We start from the raw sequence: 17,855 nt of genomic DNA on the forward strand, positions 1-17,855 counted from the left end.
GCGGATGGGCACAACCGGGGGAAGAAGGCACCCCCCGAGCGAACGGCCCCCCAGCATGCCGCACTAGGCGCTCCCGCCTGAATATATTGCAGATTATACTTTTGGTCATATGAAAGGCATTCAGACAGATCTGTAGCCAAAATTGATCACTAGAATTCAATGAAAGCTCAGACTCCCTTTTTGGCATGGGTAAGTAAATTTTTGTCACCTATGTTAGATATCAACTAGTAAATTTTGGAAGTGAGCTTTGGATTTTTAAGGTCAATGAAATGTGCTACTGTAGGAGAAAGTTCTAGGTCTTTTTGGGTCAAGCAGTATTTAGTGCTTATAACCACATTTATCTATTAAACCTGACCAGAATAACCATGTAGAGAAACTGAATGCCTGCATCAGAGACATCAAGACCTGGATGACATTTAATGACCTCCTATTGAACCCAGAAAAAACTGAGGTCATTATACTAGGTCCTAAAAACCTCAGAGATGCTCTGTCTGATCGGATAGTCTCCCTGGATGGCATAAGTATAGCCCCCAATTCCACAGTTAGAAACCTTGGGGTTTTATTTGACCAGGATTTATCATTTAAGGCTCACATATCTCAGGCATGTAGAACTGCCTTTTTTCACCTGCGGAATATTGCTAAGATCAGAAATCTACTTTCCAAAAGTGATGCCGAAAAGCTCATCCATGCATTTGTTACATCTAGGCTGGATTACTGTAACTCCTTGTTAGCAGCGTGTCCTAAGAGTTCCTTAAGAAGTCTCCAGCTTGTTCAGAACGCAGCAGCTAGATTGTTAGCAGGAACTAGCAGAAGAGATCACATCACTCCTGTGTTAGTTTCGCTCCATTGGCTCCCAGTTGATTCTAGAATCAAGTTCAAGATCCTCCTGTTAACCTATAAGGCCTTACACGGTATGGCCCCATCCTATGTCAAAGGCCTCATAGTGCCTTACCATCCCAATAGAACACTTCACTCACAAAATGAGGTTGTGGTTCCTAGAATTAGTAAGTTGGAGGTAGAGCGTTTAGCCACCAAGCCCCTGTTTTATGGAATAAACTCCCAGCTCATGGAAGAGAGGCCGACTCAGTTTCTACATCAAAGTTAGACTGAAAACATTCCTCTTTGGACAGGCTTATTGTCAGACTAGTTAGTATTCAGAGATTATTTAACTTAATGTTAATGTTTTGAAACATAAATTAGTAACAATTTGTTTTTAGTAGGCTGCTAGAAGTTGAAGCTGGGGTAACTATGGTGCACTGGGGTTCTGTCCTCTTTTCTCCTCTACTTCTACCCTCCTTCTCTCCTCTATTCTTGATCAGTATTCATCATTTAGTTCTCCATGCCTCTGTTTGGTGCAGTGCGATTCATGTAGTGTCCCTCTTCTCACTCCCCTCCTGGGGAGTAGGAGTGCTTCCAGATTGCAGTTGGCTCATCCGTGCTCCTGTTCCTGACCGTGTACCTCGTCTCTGCTACTGTTTCTACACCTGGCTGTGGATCCTGTCTCAGGCTCGACTCACGCCCCCGACTGTCCCCCCAACTCCCTCTGGATGAAGCTCGTCTGCTGGACTTTAAATATGTAGGTGTAGAGTTAGATAGGTTAATTCTTCTCTGTGAGTTCTGGTACATTGCCTGTCCGTCCTGGGGGAGGATCCCTCCTTCATGTGGGCACCCCTGAGGTTTCTTTGTTTTTTCCGGAATCCGTTTTTTTTGGGAGTTTTTCCTTACCGCGAAGGGGGGTCTAAGGGCAGGGATGCCAGTATAGCTTAGTCAGTTTGTTAGTTCCTTTTAGTATTTTTCTATTGAATTCTATGTATTCATGATCCTTTTGATTTTATGTTTCACTTTTTCAATTACCGATATGAAGCCCATCGAGACGACTGTTGTTGTGAATTTGGGCCTTTACAAATAAAATTGAATTGAATTGAATTGAGTTGAATTTAATTTAATTTGCTGATATTCTAGAAATTTGTTTTTACTAATCCCATAGATTGAGGATAACGTTGGGAGGGACATTCTGAATTATATGCTGACACAGATGGATCCCGTTGATCTTCCATGAAGCAAAGTGAATCATATTTTTGTTAGTTAAGATATCAGGGTTGTTCCAAATGGGGGGGTGGGGGGGGGGTTGCAAGGAAATAATGTGAGGTTGTTGTATTTTTTTTTTTGTACCATGTAGAACACTTTAATTGTACTTTCAAACAATACATTTTTGTTGAAAATAATGTTAAGTGTCAAGAATGTTACATTGCACAAAAAAGATAACATTTCTTCTACAATGTCTTTATTTTACTTTTTATTTTATTTTACTTGTATTCCATACCGGAAGTTGACTTCAATGACGTCATGTAAACATGGAGGCGGAGCTTTAAGAGAGAGAAGCTCTCTGCAGCGTTTTGCCGGATGTCTACGAAGTCGAGTTGAACTTTTATTAATATGTTTATAGCCCGATTCCTCCATAACACACGTGATTAATTGTTTCATCCGACTTCGCTTGAGTACGGGGAATCGTTAAACATGACCAACGGTGGGTGGGCTGACTACGAAAGCGGAAGAAGTTCCTGTTAGCTGCTAGCTTCGCCGTGATGCCCGGAATTTCTCGAGATTACGCTTCGTGAACGAGAACTCCCCGCGGGCAGCTCAGCTCGCGCGAGCCGTTGGCGGCCGACAGGAACCCCTGACGGGTGTGAACAGGCAGCGGCTTCTACTGAACCCTCAGCCTGGAAGACTTTCATTCAAACTTCCTCCTTAAATAGAAGGAAGCAACGCGGATATTTATAATTATAGATCAGGACTGACTCCAAGACGTCTCCACCCGGCGAACAGGGAGTGTCACCTTTCCCTTATTGCCAGGATATCATCTTCATGGCTGCGGAGATGCTGACTGACAGCAGGTAACGGGAATTTGTCTTCAGTGTGTGCTCCTTTAAACATGACTGCAGCACAGTCCTGGTATGGCTGCTGCATGTTGGACCCTTTAATCATCTGTGGGAGCTAATGACGGAGGGCCTGCTCATGTAACTGTCTGTCTATTTTTGGGTCTTCTTTTCTCTTCCTGATACTCTGGCCCCCCCCCGGCATCATTTTTGTCATTCCATTGATCTACCTCTGTCAAAGGAAACGACACCGAAGCTGTGACAGTGAGGACGACCAGCAGCTGACACCTCAGGCCAAGAGGTCAGGGAGTGGCCCCAGCCTGCTTTTGTCAGACCTGGACTCTGAGGTAACGCAGAGTTGTCCCAATGCCCGCCCGCCCCCCCCAGTCTTCATACAATCGTGCATTTCTTGACGCCCCCCCCCCCCCCTTTCTGCTTTTGCAGTCCTCCAGCAGCGACAGCATTCACAGCAACTGCACCAGCCCGAAGCCCGAGGACTCTGCCAGCTCCTTACACCACGGTCTCCATGGCGACGGGAGAAGTGTCCCTTACTACTACATCAACAGAGTCCTGAGGGAGGCGCATTTCAGCAGTTTACAGAGCAGAGGGCACCCTGGCTCGACATGACCGCCAGCCCTCCGCCGACCGCCAGTCCGTCATCCATCAGGGCCAATGGCATGACCCCCCCTCTCGCCGTGTGGGGAGGTCATGTCCAGGGAGCGCTGCTTCACCTTATCCCATTTGTTAAGCACATCCGCCTTTTCATGGCCCGACCACTGTGGTTTCTCTGTGCAGTATTAATGCATATGTGTGTATACGCTCTGTGCACTTTATGAAGAGGAATCGCTCTCTTGACATGTGTCGACGGGTGGACGTGTTCACAGGTGCTAACGGAAGGGCGAGCGTGTCCAAAGTGCTCGCTAACAATAAAAGCACTTTGACTAGTAGTTTTTTTTCTCCGCTGGAGACACCAGATGCATGTTTATGTCAGGATCTGTCCCCCAAAAAGATATACAAATCAGTCCAATACCTACACTTCAACCAAAGCTAGACAAAGATCATTTCTGACACTTTTTCTAAGTGAAAACAGAAAAGTTGTTAAGAAATCAGAGCACAGCTTGTAAACTTAAACTGCAAAAATCTAAATTTAGATACGGTTATTTATAGACCTGCGAGAAGACGAGGGCAACTGCAGGCAGCAGAACAAAATAACAAAAAGTCAAACTGCGTGTTTACATTTCACTTTACACATTGTTTAGCAGTGTGTCATGAGTCTCTCAGCCATATTTGTGTATGGATGGTGTAAAATGACCAGTACACTGTGTTGCACATAACAGATGTGAAAGTGATGAATATGCCCTGTAATCTTCCAAACTGTTGGACATTGAAATAAAGTGATGCCAAAACCGTCGTCGTGTGTTTTAAATGATGTTTAATGTTCTGTCGTACTTTCACTGCATTTGTTGGGTTAAATGACCCACTATGATCATATTTTGATGTATTTTAGAAGCATTTCCTGTGGTCTTCATTATTACTCTGTTTTTAGCTAAAAAGAAAAGAAAAACCTGAGTTGTTCTTTAGGACAGTTTCTGCAGAGCGGCAGTAGTTCAATAGAAATTCACACCTTAGTAGCATGCGGGACCGTTGATGCACAGCACCGACTTTCTACGTCAATCTTTTTCAAATACCATTTTTTAATTTACAGATACACAAGAACTTGAATAAAGAAATACTTAAATGTAATTTTAATTTTTCTTGTATGAATGTCCTCCGTCATCAGAAAAATAGCACAGCACCAAAAAAAACCCCACAATTTTTATAGGAGTGGGTCTTTAACCAACACCAAATGCATCATGGGAGTCACTGTAACATCACTTTCTCTGCACCATGGGTTCATCACTGACAGAGCTATTTTATCCACACAAGCTTTCTCAACTCTTAAATTCACTTAAGCTCAATTTCATGGAAAATAATGCATTACCCAATTCCCTCAGATGTGAGAAAACGTCGAGAACGTGGAAGACAAACGTATTTCTGAAGTTCATTTGAACAGGAGCTGCAGTGCAAAGGCTGTGCAGCTGAGGAGGAATAACCTTAAGCGGTCACTGGTGTCTAAACGAGACAGAAGAAGTGAGTTTAGTATACATTTAGGCAAAGCAGATCAGACCTGCTCACGCTCTTTATTTCTGCCGTTTCATTCAGCTGCACCAAAGAGATCAGGAAAAAAAAATCATGTTTTAGCAGTGTTCTATCTTGTAAACTTTAGTCTGCATATTATTTTTATTTGTTTTCATTAGCTTAAACCAAAATCCTCTATCTAGACACAAACACGTCAAAACTGATCAGCACTGACTGCATGTTTTATTGCAAGAAATCCTGCAAACAGTTCAATATTTCTGTGTTGTCGTTTATTCATTTAGCTAAAATAATTGAAACCGGTTACAAACATTTTTATTTATCAATTGATTTCCTCTTTTTTTTGTGATTTTCTAAACCGGTGATGTCTCATAATTGGAAGGTGCAGCTGCCACATAACACCACCACTGTGTGAAAGCAGCGGAATCAAACATCAGAAAGAAATAATTCAAGTGGAAGTCCTTTTAATTCAGTGAATCCACATAAAAGCTGACTGTTTTTTTTGTTTTTAGTTCTGACATGTTCTTTTAACAGCTAGACCTGATGACAATGCTAAACCATTGAAATGGCACTCAAACCCTTTTGTCTCCTGCCTTCTATCCACATAAATATTCTTGTTCAGTCATTTTCACTTTGCCGTTGTAGATGCATATCCTCAAATACCACACCTTCATTTGAAAACAAGTGGAGAAAAACGGAGGAGGATGATGACAGACGCAGCTGCAGGAAGCTGGTCTGTGGTCAAGAGTTTAGAAAAGAGAACGCTGAAACTGCCTGATCTCTATCAAATGACGCACAACAGCTATTGGAGGAACTACTGGCATTCACAGACGATCTTAAACCGTCTTCAGCGCCGTCGGCTTTGGCGCTCACGTCCTTTTCACATAGCCTGACTTTGGTCACCATCTCCATGCCACTGAAAAGGGACAGAGCGCCCTTTTGGGCCGGCGAGGGTTCTTCCTTCCTGTCGAGGTCCGGATTTCTCTCAGCTGGTCTGACCAGCTGCGTCTGATTGGGGTCACGGTGAAGCTCCTCCTCTCCGTCGTCCCTCGTCAGCTCATCTGCAGAGCATCTCTGAGGACGGTCCCCACCGACAGGGGGAGACGGTGGGTCTTGTGCAGGGGCGACACCCGCAGACTGATGAGGTTTCAGGTTTGTGTCGTTGGCCGAGTCTGCTGGCAAGAAGCTCTCAGAGAAAGAGGCGACTGCGGGCGGATGGCTGTTGTTCGCCGCATCGAGCTTGGTGACGTGCAGAGATCCACCGATAAGAGCTTCAAACTGTCGAAGGATCTGGAACAAAAACAAACCAAAGCAACTTATTAAGCAGCTTTGCCTCTTAGATGTAACCTTCTCTTTCTTTATCCGCTACCTTGGTAGCTTTGTTTGCCACAGGTCCTCCAGAGCCTTCGCTCAGCTGACGAAGCCTGCGTTTAGTAGCTCCAAACATTTGCTCCAAAGAGAGAAGGTCAGAGGTCATAAGGCACGAGATGGCACACAGAGCCCTCTGTGGGATTCAAGAAACACAGATCTAGAGGCATGATTCCAAGTAAGAAAACTGGTCAAAGTTCCGCTCTTACCATCTGAAGAACGCTTGAAGGATTCTGGAGCTTGCTTGAAAGCAACTCCACCACCACGTCGCAGTTGAGAGTGGAGCACCTGAGAGGTCAGAGAGCACGGATGTGAAGTACAAACCTCGAAGAGGTGAACGTGGCTGTCAAAAAGGAAAATGCACCAACTCTTTGATGAAGTGCTGACACTCCTCTCTGGTCAGGAAAACTCTGGAGCCTTCAGTCAGTCTGTTGATGAGCGCCACCTCCTGGCCACAGTCTCCCAGCTGCAGGGCCTCCACCCTGGAAACCAAAGTGATGTGAAGCATCTCAACCCCTCTTGGCTTATAAAACAGAGCCGCTTAAACAGGTTTAAATACAATTTAAAAGCCTTATTTAATGTATTCCATAATACAATTGCAATTATTTGGGGAGGGGGGATTGGGTTAGTTTTTAACCTAAATTGAGGATCATTAAAAAAAATCCTGAAAAATTTTGCCCCATCCTTTTGTCATCTTTAGTAAAGTAAATACATTTAGTAATAAATTTAGACCCCAGTCCTTCAAACAGAACTGATTGGAACCACGTACACTTCTTTTGTGACAGTTTCATGTTGTTGTTTGCTTGACTGTTGTAGAATGTAGTCTGAGTTTGTCTGAACAAGCAATTGCCTTATTGTTTTTTACAGCAGAACAATACAGAAGAAAAATTGACAGTTAAAAAGGCATCTGGAACTCAACACAAGCTAAAAACAAACAAACAGACAAACAAAAAACTCCAGACGAACAGAAACACCTACCGCTCTAAAAGATCCCCATTACTACCTCTGCTGGCTCCCGATTGGCTCCTTGTTCCAGCTGACTTGCTGCCCAGAGACGCCCTGCTATCCGCACTGATGTCCTGAGAGGAGTTGTGGGAGGAGCCATTGCTGCTGTCAGTCTCCTCCCAGCCACCGCCTACCTGCCCCGGACACCATTGTAACACTATTGATGTGTAAAACAAAAAGGCATAAAAAAACCCCACAAATTTTAATTTAAAAATATGAGAGATACCATCCATTTGTCGTCTAAAGGTTTCTTCTCAAACTGGCGTCCTTAAATGTCTGACCTTTTGCTTTGCTTGCAGGGTGGTTGTATGCGCACGCTGGAACGGCGACTTCTATGGGTGCAGATGGGGCAAAGACGGCGCGGTAATGGTTATCGTGGAGGCGGAGGCCCTGTTGTTCCGTGGGGGGAAGGACAGCGCTGGCCACGACCTCCGCAGCTTTTTGGATCTTATCCAGGAGTGATTCGCTGGCTGCTGCGAGACACAGATGTTAGAACAGAGGTTCAGAGGAAAATGAGAATCCCAGACGGCCCTCTTTGCAGAGGAGATTGACAAAAACTCTCCTTTTAAGGGTTAAGAAAAAAATATATATATTTTTGCCCTGCTCTGCATTGATCAACATATCACCTGTTCCTTGTTTCCCTGGACTATATCCAAAACCCTGCAGTGCTGACCTGTGGGACAGAGCTGATCCCATACCTGGACAGAGAAAATAAAGAAGTTATTGGAGGGAAATATCTACATGAACAGAATATCTTCAATGTAAAGTGATCATTTCTATTCCAAATAAACAAAAACACAAGTTAAAGCTTTGATTTTGAATAATAATAACCCTGCATAGCAGCCATAAATGCAGCTGAGTAGAGAAGGAATCAGAATCCTTTATTGTCATTGGTGATACAATGAAATTGTAGCAGCCTGGGAGTGGTGGAGATAAAATAGAATAAAATAAAAATACTGTAACTCACATTTCTAATCAAAATATGTACAATATGTACAGAAACAATGAAATATTAAATACGTAAGAACAAAATAGAATGGAATGAGTTGAGTTGCCATAACCGGACATTACTGGTGCAATAAAAATGTCGAGCACTTTTGTAGCTATCTAGCCATATAGGTTTGAATCAGACGCCAGCTCCATGACAAAAACGAAGACATACGTGGATCTAGTCGTCTACAAGAGGATGAATCAGAAGGGAGCGGAGCAGGGAGCTTGTGGAGTTATTTTTATTTATTTTTTTACATTCTGTCTTACAGTTAAAGTTTGTCTATGATGGACATTATAACCAAACTTATCTTTTTACATAAAAAAAACCCTACAGAATCAGTGACTGACAAATACTTTCTGCCCCGATATAAAAAGTCAAAACAGGAGCTGGTTTAGCTCGTGCTGGTTTGCGGCGCCTTCCATCCGTGAAACCAGGGTTCGACTCCGGGCTGCTCCCTGTTCCCTTCTCTACCTCTGTGCCGGTCCCAAGCCCGGTTTGAGAAGGTTGCGTCAGGAAGGGCATCCGGCGTAAAACATTGCCAAATTTACCATGCGACTAGTTCGCTGTGGCGACCCCTGATGGGAGAAGCCGAAAGTGGAAGAAGAAGATAAAAAGTCAAAACACAGGTAAACCTAAATTCTACTCACCCATTCCTGGAGGGGCAATAGTGTGTGAAGACATGCTGCTTTTGGTATTAAATGAATCTGTGAAAAGTAATTGAGCCACTTCCTGTAAATGTAAACAATTAACACCTAGTAAGTAAATTCCAACTCAGTTTATAAACCAGGTAAAAAGAATACACCCAGTCTCGTACCTGTGCCGTACTCCTTACTTTCTGGTAAAGTGCTGAGCCATGGATGGGATCAGGAGGACCACTGTAAACTTATAAATGGACATTTTTCAACTTTAAAACCCCATTATCACGTGATACCTATGATATATTCCAGTGGTACAATCTCTTATACCTGATGCTTGCTGGATGAAGGTGGAGTTTCTTCTGAGTTCTGTAAGGAAATGATCTGAACCATGACCACAAAGGTGGACAAAAATCTTTAGCACCTTCAATAACCAGGAGGAGAACAGAGGTTACACTCAGTTAGATGAATGCAGAAATGAGTCTATGCCCAGATGTTGTTCTCACCTTAAGTTTGACGTGGCAGGACTCGACTTGCAGTCTCTCCAGGAGGTATTCAAGCAAACACTGACCACAACCCAAGGACTCATGGGATATTTCTAAAGTGTAATGGCAGTTAAGGGCATACTTTAGTAGTCAGTGTGTGTATTAAATGGAACAAGTTTTGCTTATCCGAAAAACAATGAAAACATTTTTTCCCCTTGATTAGGCCACCAACAAAGGATACTTCCAATCTCCTGAAAAAGGTAACCAGGACAGGGGTTTTCATCATCTGCTGTTGCCTTCATTAAGGTGGGAACCTGCAATAATTATGAGAAACTATCAACTTTTATTTATTAAAATAATGCTTCCAGCTTTAAAATCGTAGAAAATAATCTACTACTTTAATGGGTATTTAGAGACCCTAGCCTAAAATAAACACCATGCTAAAGAGTAGCAAGCAAGCTAGTAGTTAGCTAGCTAGGTAACTGCTACAAACAGGGGCGTCAAGCTACGTCGAGTCCGCCACGCGCTCCCAAAAAATCAACAGTTTTGTCTAGAAGCAAATTTTTTCCGAACTTTACTTACTTTTTGAATAAAAGCTAATCGTTCCAAAAATGTAGCCATGATTTAGCAGGTGTAGCCGCGGGTTCCTCATCTTTCTGAAGCTACTATAAGGAGGGCGTGGCTAAGGTGACAGGCAGCCAATCACCCTCATTACTTTGAGTCCTCCTCTACGTTCATTGGCGGATATTGGCACGCCTTAAACTGGATGACAACGAATCAGATACTGCGAGGGGAGTCACCCACTTTAGATTGACAGCAATATAAGCCAATCATAATATCTAAAAATGTAGAAAGGGAAGGTTTTAAATGACAGGGTCATCAAAATGGCGCTACCCGTAGTTTACACGAATTTTAAGCCTTTTTTATGACATTTTTTCCTCGTAAACATGCTCTAAGATTCCTAATCTAATACTCAAATAAAAGCCTATATGTGTTTTAAGGTTTAAAGACATAGATGCATATAGCAGCATGTCGGGCTCAAATGTTTGGACCAGAAGCCGGGAGAAAATGAGAAATTTCAGCGACATCTTTTCAAAGTGTGCCGACGAGGTGAGCCTTCTCAAATTAGTATTTTTCATCTTAATCTTATTTTGGTTAAAATATTCAGTACATAAATATGCAATAATAAACAAACTGTTTTGGGTGACTAAATATCGCATCAGTAGAAGAGTGGCATTATTTTGTCTGTTTTCTTGGATTCTAGCTTTGTTTTGCACAATTTGAGACTAAAGATTTGCGAGATAACTGCTGATCATTCTGGCCTGTTGACTATAAAAACCTCTACTTTGCATTTTCCAGCTGTTTTACCACAGCTGGGGTTACAAATGTGAACATTTATGTGTGAAATTGTCATTTCATGCACTCCTCTTTTAGAATATTTATTGAGCCCCTAATTCATTGGGAATTATTTGATACTGAAAAATACTTTAGTATCTGTTTAAGTTCAGGTGTAAATAGGAACTCAAATTATGATGCAACCACCACCATGTTTCATAGATGGAAAGCAGTTCATCTAACTACAAAATTAAAATTCTGACACTCATTAGAGGTATGCTATTATTTTTTTATATTTCTATACAAAATTCTCGATGTTAAAACATATTTTTACGTTTAAAAATATAATTATAAAGGTTCAACTCCATTTGCATTAAAGTATAAATCTTGGAGACATGTAAAAGTTTGTTTGCACAAATAAGTTAGATTTTCAGTATTTAACAAAAAAATATTTACAGGAAAACTAATTCAAGAAAACTTTGTACCGTCCATATTTGTGTAATTTTATTCTTTTTGGTGAGATTTGTTTTTCTTAATACAAAGCTGTTGTGTTGCAGGCTGCAGCGTATGGAAAGTGTGTCGCAGCAACAACGGCAGGCAGACAAGAGCTGAAGAAGGACCTGTGTGCCAAAGAGTTTGAGGCTCTAAAGACCTGCTTTGTGAAGGCTGTAAGCATCAGGAAGAAATCTTCCTGCTGGTTTGGACGGATGCTTGTGATGGATAATCATTTATCCGGTTCTGTTTTTCAGGCCAAACGTCACGGCAGATGACAACAAATAAATAAGAGGAGAAACCAGCCTGAAAACCCGCATGTGGAATCATTTATTCTTATTCTAATCCCTGATTCCTGTCAATATTTTACCTGATGCAGTTCTGTGGAGCTGGAAAGTAACTGTATATGCTGTAAACATTAACCAGTGGTTGATATTTTATTAGGTCTTATGTACAGAAATAAATTGCACATAGAAAAATACTTTTGGACAAAGTCAAGATCTGGAATGTTGAACCTCTAACAAATAAAGAAAATTTCTAAAAAGTTGTTTTGGAACATCAAAATATTTCAGAGTTTTTTTTTAATATATAAATAAAAGGGTTTGAAGCTGCAGCATCCGGACCAAGAAGGCACTAAGACATCAACTAGGAATAAATACTAAGAAAATGATTGAGAAATTCAGATTCAGTCCAAATGAGCAGTTTTTCTTAAACCTTAAGGCTACAACATGTGTATTTTAGCTCCAGCATGAAACTGAGTATTTAAAAAAAAATCCACATTTACAACTTCAGCAAATAAGAAACACACAAAAACCTCAACCAAACACTAAATATAACATTTGCTCAATAAAAATACACCTTTAATAGGATTTGCATAGATGTATTTACATTTTAATGTTGACCCCTTCTCCATTGTAACTTAAAATAAGTTAATATTTACATCGTTTCTCTTTGGATTGTCTTCAGAATACACAGCATCTAAGCGTTCTCGGTCTCCAGCCATTCTGCTGGAAAGAGCATAAGGCAACGACGTTGGGGGGTTTGTCTCATTTGGTCCCATCATCCTCTGGGGCTTGTTTAATCTGCCGTGAGTGCACCATGGCCCCGGCCACCAGCTGCTCCTCCAGGGCTGCGTGCAGGTCTGCGCCCCCCAGCTCCAGCAGAGGCTCCAGTCCACGGACCCTGGCGGCAGCGGCGGATTCGTCCAGAGGGGCTTCGGCGTCTCTGGGTTGCAGCGCTCTACGCCGCCGCCTCAGATCCACGGCTCCCTGGTCCCTCCCCTTCTCCGCCTGCAATTTGTGGGAATCTTCACCTCCTTCTGGGACCGGTTGCTCCTTGAGGTCTCGACCGTTTTTCTTCAGAGCTTGACCGTCTTTTGCTTCACCTCCCTGTGCAGAATCCTTCTCATTTTTGGCTTCTATGACTGGATGCAGCCTCTCCTCACCTTCCTGTGCCTTCGGTTCCTCCTTTGCTTTCATCATTTCCTTCTCTGCTCTTTGAAGATCCTCTCGTTTTCTCTCCAGCTCCTGCTCTCTGAGCAGCTTCTCTCTTTTCTCCTTTTCCAGCTCTTCTGGATCGACCCTGGCTTGAACTCCCTCTACCTTGATTTCACTCTCTGCTTTTTCCTTTTCTAGCTTCTGCTGCACCTTTTCCTGTTTCTCTTTTTCAAGTCGTTCTTTTTCCAACCTCTCCAGCGCCTCCTTTTCTTTCTGAATTCTTTCCAGCTCCTTTTGTCTTTCCAGCGCCTCCTTTTCTTTCTGAATTCTTTCCAGCTCCTTTTCTCTCTCGAGCTTTTCCTTTAGCTCTTTCTCCTGCTGTTCCTTCTCCAGACTCTCTCCTTTATGTTTTTCAAGGGCCTCCTTCTCTGCATCAATGCTTCTTTCTTCTTTCACCTGAGCTGCCTGGTCATTTTTTGGCTGATCGGGAGGTATTTGTGGCACTCCCCTCGCCCCCAACTCACTCTGCTTCTGAGAATCTCCTCCAGGTACAAGACCAGCGCTTTCTTTCTGAGCCGCTTCCTCAGCATCCCTGACTTGAACCCCTGCATCCACAGGGTGAGCATCGCCCCCCTCAGGCTGTGGGGCTCCAGGTACCTTTAGATCTCCAGACTCCTTAACTTTGGCTGCGCCTCCTTCTGAAGCCTTCTCCGCCTCACCATCAGCACCTTGAAATAAGAAAATTCAGCCTCAAATTAAATCAGCATCTTGCATTCTCACCCAATGTTCAAAATTCTGCCGTCACGCGTGCTCAAGCTCTCACTCCAATAGCGATGAGGCCAAATGCCATGAAAAAGAAGCTAGAAGCAGCTGAAAGGCAGCCAATGAACGTATATAATTAACGTCTTTTGAGGCAGATATCATGAAATCAAACCACAGGTGTCATTCGCTGGTGGGCACAAAACAGATGTGCCTTTTAGAAATGGTCCTTTATTGAATGAGGAAATTTTCACTTCATAAAATGTTTACTTAAAGAGAAAAACTTTAAGGTCTAAAAGGCAAAACTTCCTCTCATTCTTCTAAAAAATTCAGATATACAATGTTCCCTCGCTATGTTGCAGTTCACCTTTCATGGTTTCGCAGAATTATTTAAGAGCAATTTTGCATGCTTTTATTTTGTTTGTTTTTTACAGCGCACTGTTCTGCATTCTGATTGGCTGTAGACCAGTGCTTTTCAACCACTGTGACATTTTAAATTTCACCAAATTGGTCTAAAGAATACCAGGAATATCAAAATATTTTTCGTGTTAATCTGATTCCAATTTGAGACGCTTTAATAAATATTGTTCGAGATAGATAAAAAAAATCCCTTGTTGGTGTAAAAGTAAAGGTTGGAAGTCTGTTATATAAGGAAAGCCAGTTTTTTAGATGTAATTTTATCTTTTGCTGAGCCGCAATGTCAGGAATTTTAATGAAAACGGCTCAAAATGAGTATTTTTAAGTTTAAAATAATTGTAAAAATAGATTTAATTAGAATAATTAGTTGCATGTTAATTATTTCGCACAAAATAATGAATGGCACGACAGCCCCATCAATGACATCTGACAGAAGCTGAGGACATGAACACACCAGCAGGCTGCTTCTGGTGGATTTCTTTGTGCTGCTCTTCTATGACGGCCAGCAGCTTCTCCTGCTGGTCCAGGAGCCTCTTCTGTTGCTCTTGTTGCTCCTTGATCACCTGCAGCAGCATGGCATGGTCCATCTGACCCTCTGCAGGAAGATTAACACACAAAAACAGGGGGGGGGGAAGGAAGTTAAAACCACCCCTGGAAGAATGGAGTGGTGAGAAAATGTGGATTTTGTTCTGCAGCTTCACATTATAGGTTTAGGTTTCTGCACTGAAACATGGATTTTTAAGAAAAGCGGCATAAGCCATACATTTTTACAAAGAGGAGAAAAAGCCAAGAGAAAAATTCATACCTGCAACCAGCTTTTTAATCACTGCGGTTCGAGTCCAGCAGAGAAAATGAAGATAAAAAGAGGATAGAGGAGAAAGAGCAAAAGTAAACATAGGAATATGAAAGTCGACCAGCCAACAAAGAGCGATAAAAGCACCAGGGGTTGGAGAAACCCAGTACGTCACAAAAAGACCGCCAAATGTAAAACATGCAAGGATAAGAAGACCAGAGCAGAACTGCAATATTTGGTAGAGAGAACTCTGCCTCATAGGGGACTTTCACTAACTTTCACACGTTTTAAATCACTGGTTTTCCCGTTTTCAGCCTCAGTTGGCCTCACTCACTCACCGTCCATCTTCTCGTCTGCCGCGTCTTTGTTCTCCACAGCCTCACCGCGTTGCTCTCCTTCAGGGGGCGGAGCTGAACAAAACGGAGAACACAAGTCAGTACTGCATTTTGGGTTACTGCTGGACGTAACCAGAATATTCAACCTTTTCCAGCCTCCTCAGGACGTCTGCCCGCTTCTCCCACTTCCACTGCAGCCTGATTGGCCGCTCCGCCTGCCTTTACAGCTCCAGGCTCTTTAACGGCCTCCTCTTTTCGGGAAGCTTCGTCTTGCTTCTTGTCAGCAGGCTTCTCCAGCACCTCACTGGACTTGACCCGGCCATCTGGTTCCATTTTGTCTTTCTCCACAGCAGCCTGGACGGCTCTGTCGTCCCGCTTATCGTCTTTGTCAGCCGCCTTCGGAGGATTTCCAAGGTTTTCTTTCACGTGGACACCTTCCTGGACACCTCCTTCAGGAAGGGGAGGCTGCTGCTGCTGCTGCTGAATCTTGTCCTCCGCCAGCTCTTCATCATTCTTCCTGGAGTCTACCTGGACCTTATCATGAGGAATGGGTGGCTCGTGGCGATGTGCATCTCCCTCTGGCACGGCAACACCTGCGCCAAGACATGAAACTGACTCGACATCGTTCAACATGCACTTATTGTTCCAGACACGGAGCAGGTTCTAACCAGCATCTGGGCGGTCTAGCTGCAAGGTGTCCTCCTCCTTTTTCTCCTTCTCAGATGATTCAAGAGGTCCTTTGATCTGCGGGGGCTCAGCCTGACCCCTCTCTGCGGGGTCTCCACCCCCCACAGGTAAAGGATCAGGCTTCTTTATATCCACTGGCTTATTAACTGCAGACTTGTCTGTGTGGAAGAACACAGAACGGTTGGAGAAACTCTAGAGTTTTGATGACTAAACGTAAGTTTTGCAAAATAATTATAGGAAAAAAAATAGTTTTCTATAAAACTGCTTCATTTTTGAAGTCCTTAAAAACAGCTACAATCTTGGCATATGAGGCAGAGAGCTGTTTTCATATTTCACTGAGCAGTTTCCACACGGTCAATTTACCGCAGACATTTTAGAAATTAGCTAGAAAGTGTCACAGAAATGTTGCACGACAGTGTTGCCACAGGTTTACAAGGCCTTAAAAAGTAATTTAGCTAACCCTATAAAGAAATAGTGCACTCAAGATTTTATATAGTTTATATTGTTGATTTGTGCCTGCGGGCCGGTGGAAAATGGAATGCGGGGCCGCATCTGGCCCACGGGACGATGTTGATTTGACCCCATAGTCTTTTTGTTAAACTAAAACTAACCAGAAAATCTTTAGGGAGGAAAAGTTAACAGTCTTTGTGTGAACACTGCAGCTTTGTGCTTTCATGTAATCCTGGTCAAACACTTTAAAAAAATCAGATGAGGAATCTAGTTTCCAATTGACAGAACTTTGAAGAAGATGCTGAACATGAGAGAGAACTGACAAACTTTAGTACAGACGACTAAAGATTTTGACTTTCATGACACTAAATTCAAATTCTTCTCGTCTGGAAATTTCCATCAGCCAACTATTGGAGAGTTTGAGAAAATCAAATGCTGATTTTAGACTGAATCATCCACTAGGTGGCACCAAACGCCACATTTGAAAATAATCTAAGAAATAAGGAAAATCGGATAATTGAAGACAAATTAGGATAAAAAGACGCAGTCTGTTAATCTGAATTAAAAAAAACGAATGAAGGCATAATTTCGCCATAAATAAAAGAAAACCCACAAGAGAAAAAGGAATTAGTGAAAGGTGAGGGTAAGGATCCCTTAGGCGTCCTTTTCTTTCTCCAAAATAGTCCAAATGCTTCACTTGTAAGCCTCATCAATGCAGAATACAGAGGAGAAGGAGGTGAAGACGATGTATTTTAAGGAGGAGTGGGGGCAGTGATGAAAGTCAGGCAAGGAAAAAATCCCTGAACTTTTCTTTGAGCGATATGGCGGGCACAGAGCGAAATTTTGGAAAAATACGTGGTCTTAGATGCATTCTGGTGCATTCTGGCAGCTAGTTATTCACTTCTTTATCAAGAAACTAAGACTAATTGGAGCATCATGATTTTTCATTCAAACCCCTAGTTTGACTCTCCATTAAGGACTTGCTGGTCCTAAAAAAGAATTTGGAAAATTGCTCAAAGTAACACAATCCTACAATCTACGCTTTTCCTTAAAGCTGCAAAACATACAATTGCTAAAATATAGTAACATCAAAGCCCCAAATGGCAAAAAGAACACCAGTAACTATGATATTCTATGAAAATACCTCAGTTATTTATACATTATTTCTGCTTTAGAAATGACTGATGTACAACATCCACTTGCACTGTTTTCTCAAACTATAATTACATCAAAATATGGGATCTGCTTTAAACTATAATTCTATAACATAATACATCAATTCTTTAACACCAATACTAAGTAATCTGGGAAATATCAAAACAAACATACCAACTAAACTAAACATTGTAAACATTATTTTTTAAGGGAGTGCGGGTCCAAACCATCAAATACTTATAATTAATGTTAACTATACTGAACTAAATCATGGTAATTAGGAAATACAAATAAATTAGATAGAGAAATGTATTCAAAATAAAAACTGAAACTCAAAACTAAAATTGAAATTATTTCAAAATGTGGTTTTGAGATTATTTTACACAAAAAAGTATTTGACCTACACTACCTTAAAAATCTTTTTTTTTTTTCCAGCCAAGACCACTTCAATTTGTTTTTTATCGTCTTCTCACAACTGAGGTCGTGACCACGCTCAATAA

At 42.1% G+C, this 17,855-nt stretch overlaps 4 protein-coding genes across 19 annotated transcripts in view; 2 read left to right on the forward strand and 2 right to left on the reverse strand.

Moving 5' to 3' along the window:
- Positions 1 to 2,335: 2,335 nt before the first annotated feature.
- Positions 2,336 to 4,287, forward strand: si:dkey-21c1.1 (protein FAM104A-like). The gene is made up of 3 exons (XM_023949748.2): positions 2,336 to 2,894; positions 3,118 to 3,223; positions 3,321 to 4,287. Exons 1-3 carry the CDS (start codon positions 2,866 to 2,868, stop codon positions 3,501 to 3,503), a joined length of 318 nt encoding a protein of 105 aa, XP_023805516.1. The 5' UTR covers positions 2,336 to 2,865; the 3' UTR covers positions 3,504 to 4,287.
- A 934-nt stretch (positions 4,288 to 5,221) lies between these two features.
- tepsin (TEPSIN adaptor related protein complex 4 accessory protein) lies at positions 5,222 to 10,223 on the reverse strand. Of its 4 annotated transcripts, none has more exons than XM_023949743.2 (13): positions 10,079 to 10,223; positions 9,738 to 9,810; positions 9,518 to 9,609; positions 9,342 to 9,435; positions 9,191 to 9,258; positions 9,024 to 9,105; positions 8,012 to 8,083; positions 7,667 to 7,855; positions 7,359 to 7,542; positions 6,749 to 6,862; positions 6,590 to 6,668; positions 6,382 to 6,516; positions 5,222 to 6,302 (listed from the first exon to the last, which is right to left on the reverse strand). In XM_023949743.2, the coding sequence occupies exons 1-13, from the start codon at positions 10,115 to 10,117 to the stop codon at positions 5,754 to 5,756; spliced, it is 1,770 nt and encodes a 589-aa protein (XP_023805511.1). In that variant the 5' UTR covers positions 10,118 to 10,223; the 3' UTR covers positions 5,222 to 5,753. The 4 variants fall into 4 exon arrangements, with proteins under 4 accessions (XP_023805511.1, XP_023805510.1, XP_023805512.1 ...); XM_023949742.2 differs by having other exon boundaries at positions 7,667 to 7,858; XM_023949744.2 differs by having other exon boundaries at positions 7,667 to 7,858; positions 9,191 to 9,251; positions 10,079 to 10,185.
- Positions 10,224 to 10,345: 122 nt separating this feature from the next.
- Positions 10,346 to 11,867, forward strand: ndufaf8 (NADH:ubiquinone oxidoreductase complex assembly factor 8). Its single transcript, XM_004080163.5, has 3 exons — positions 10,346 to 10,606; positions 11,389 to 11,499; positions 11,581 to 11,867. The coding sequence occupies exons 1-3, from the start codon at positions 10,526 to 10,528 to the stop codon at positions 11,599 to 11,601; spliced, it is 213 nt and encodes a 70-aa protein (XP_004080211.1). The 5' UTR covers positions 10,346 to 10,525; the 3' UTR covers positions 11,602 to 11,867.
- slc38a10 (solute carrier family 38 member 10) overlaps positions 11,736 to 17,855 on the reverse strand; it is a 44,444-nt gene continuing 38,324 nt past the window's right edge. For 8 of the 13 annotated variants that reach the window (XM_078937842.1, XM_023949739.2, XM_023949740.2 and 5 more), the window contains 6 exons: positions 15,732 to 15,908; positions 15,210 to 15,656; positions 15,067 to 15,138; positions 14,741 to 14,761; positions 14,390 to 14,530; positions 11,736 to 13,487 (listed from right to left, as the gene is read on the reverse strand). In XM_078937842.1, the coding sequence (XP_078793968.1) occupies positions 12,370 to 13,487; positions 14,390 to 14,530; positions 14,741 to 14,761; positions 15,067 to 15,138; positions 15,210 to 15,656; positions 15,732 to 15,908 (1,976 nt within the window). In that variant the 3' untranslated portion in view covers positions 11,736 to 12,369. The remainder of the gene's footprint in view (positions 13,488 to 14,389; positions 14,531 to 14,740; positions 14,762 to 15,066; positions 15,139 to 15,209; positions 15,657 to 15,731; positions 15,909 to 17,855) is intronic. The other 5 variants (XM_078937847.1, XM_078937848.1, XM_023949741.2 and 2 more) reach the window with 1 other exon arrangement.

Source organism: Oryzias latipes, chromosome 19 (assembly GCF_053564925.1).
Source record: "Oryzias latipes strain Hd-rR chromosome 19, Olatipes_Hd-rR_3.1".
In the NCBI taxonomy this organism is placed as follows: Eukaryota; Metazoa; Chordata; class Actinopteri; order Beloniformes; family Adrianichthyidae; genus Oryzias; species Oryzias latipes.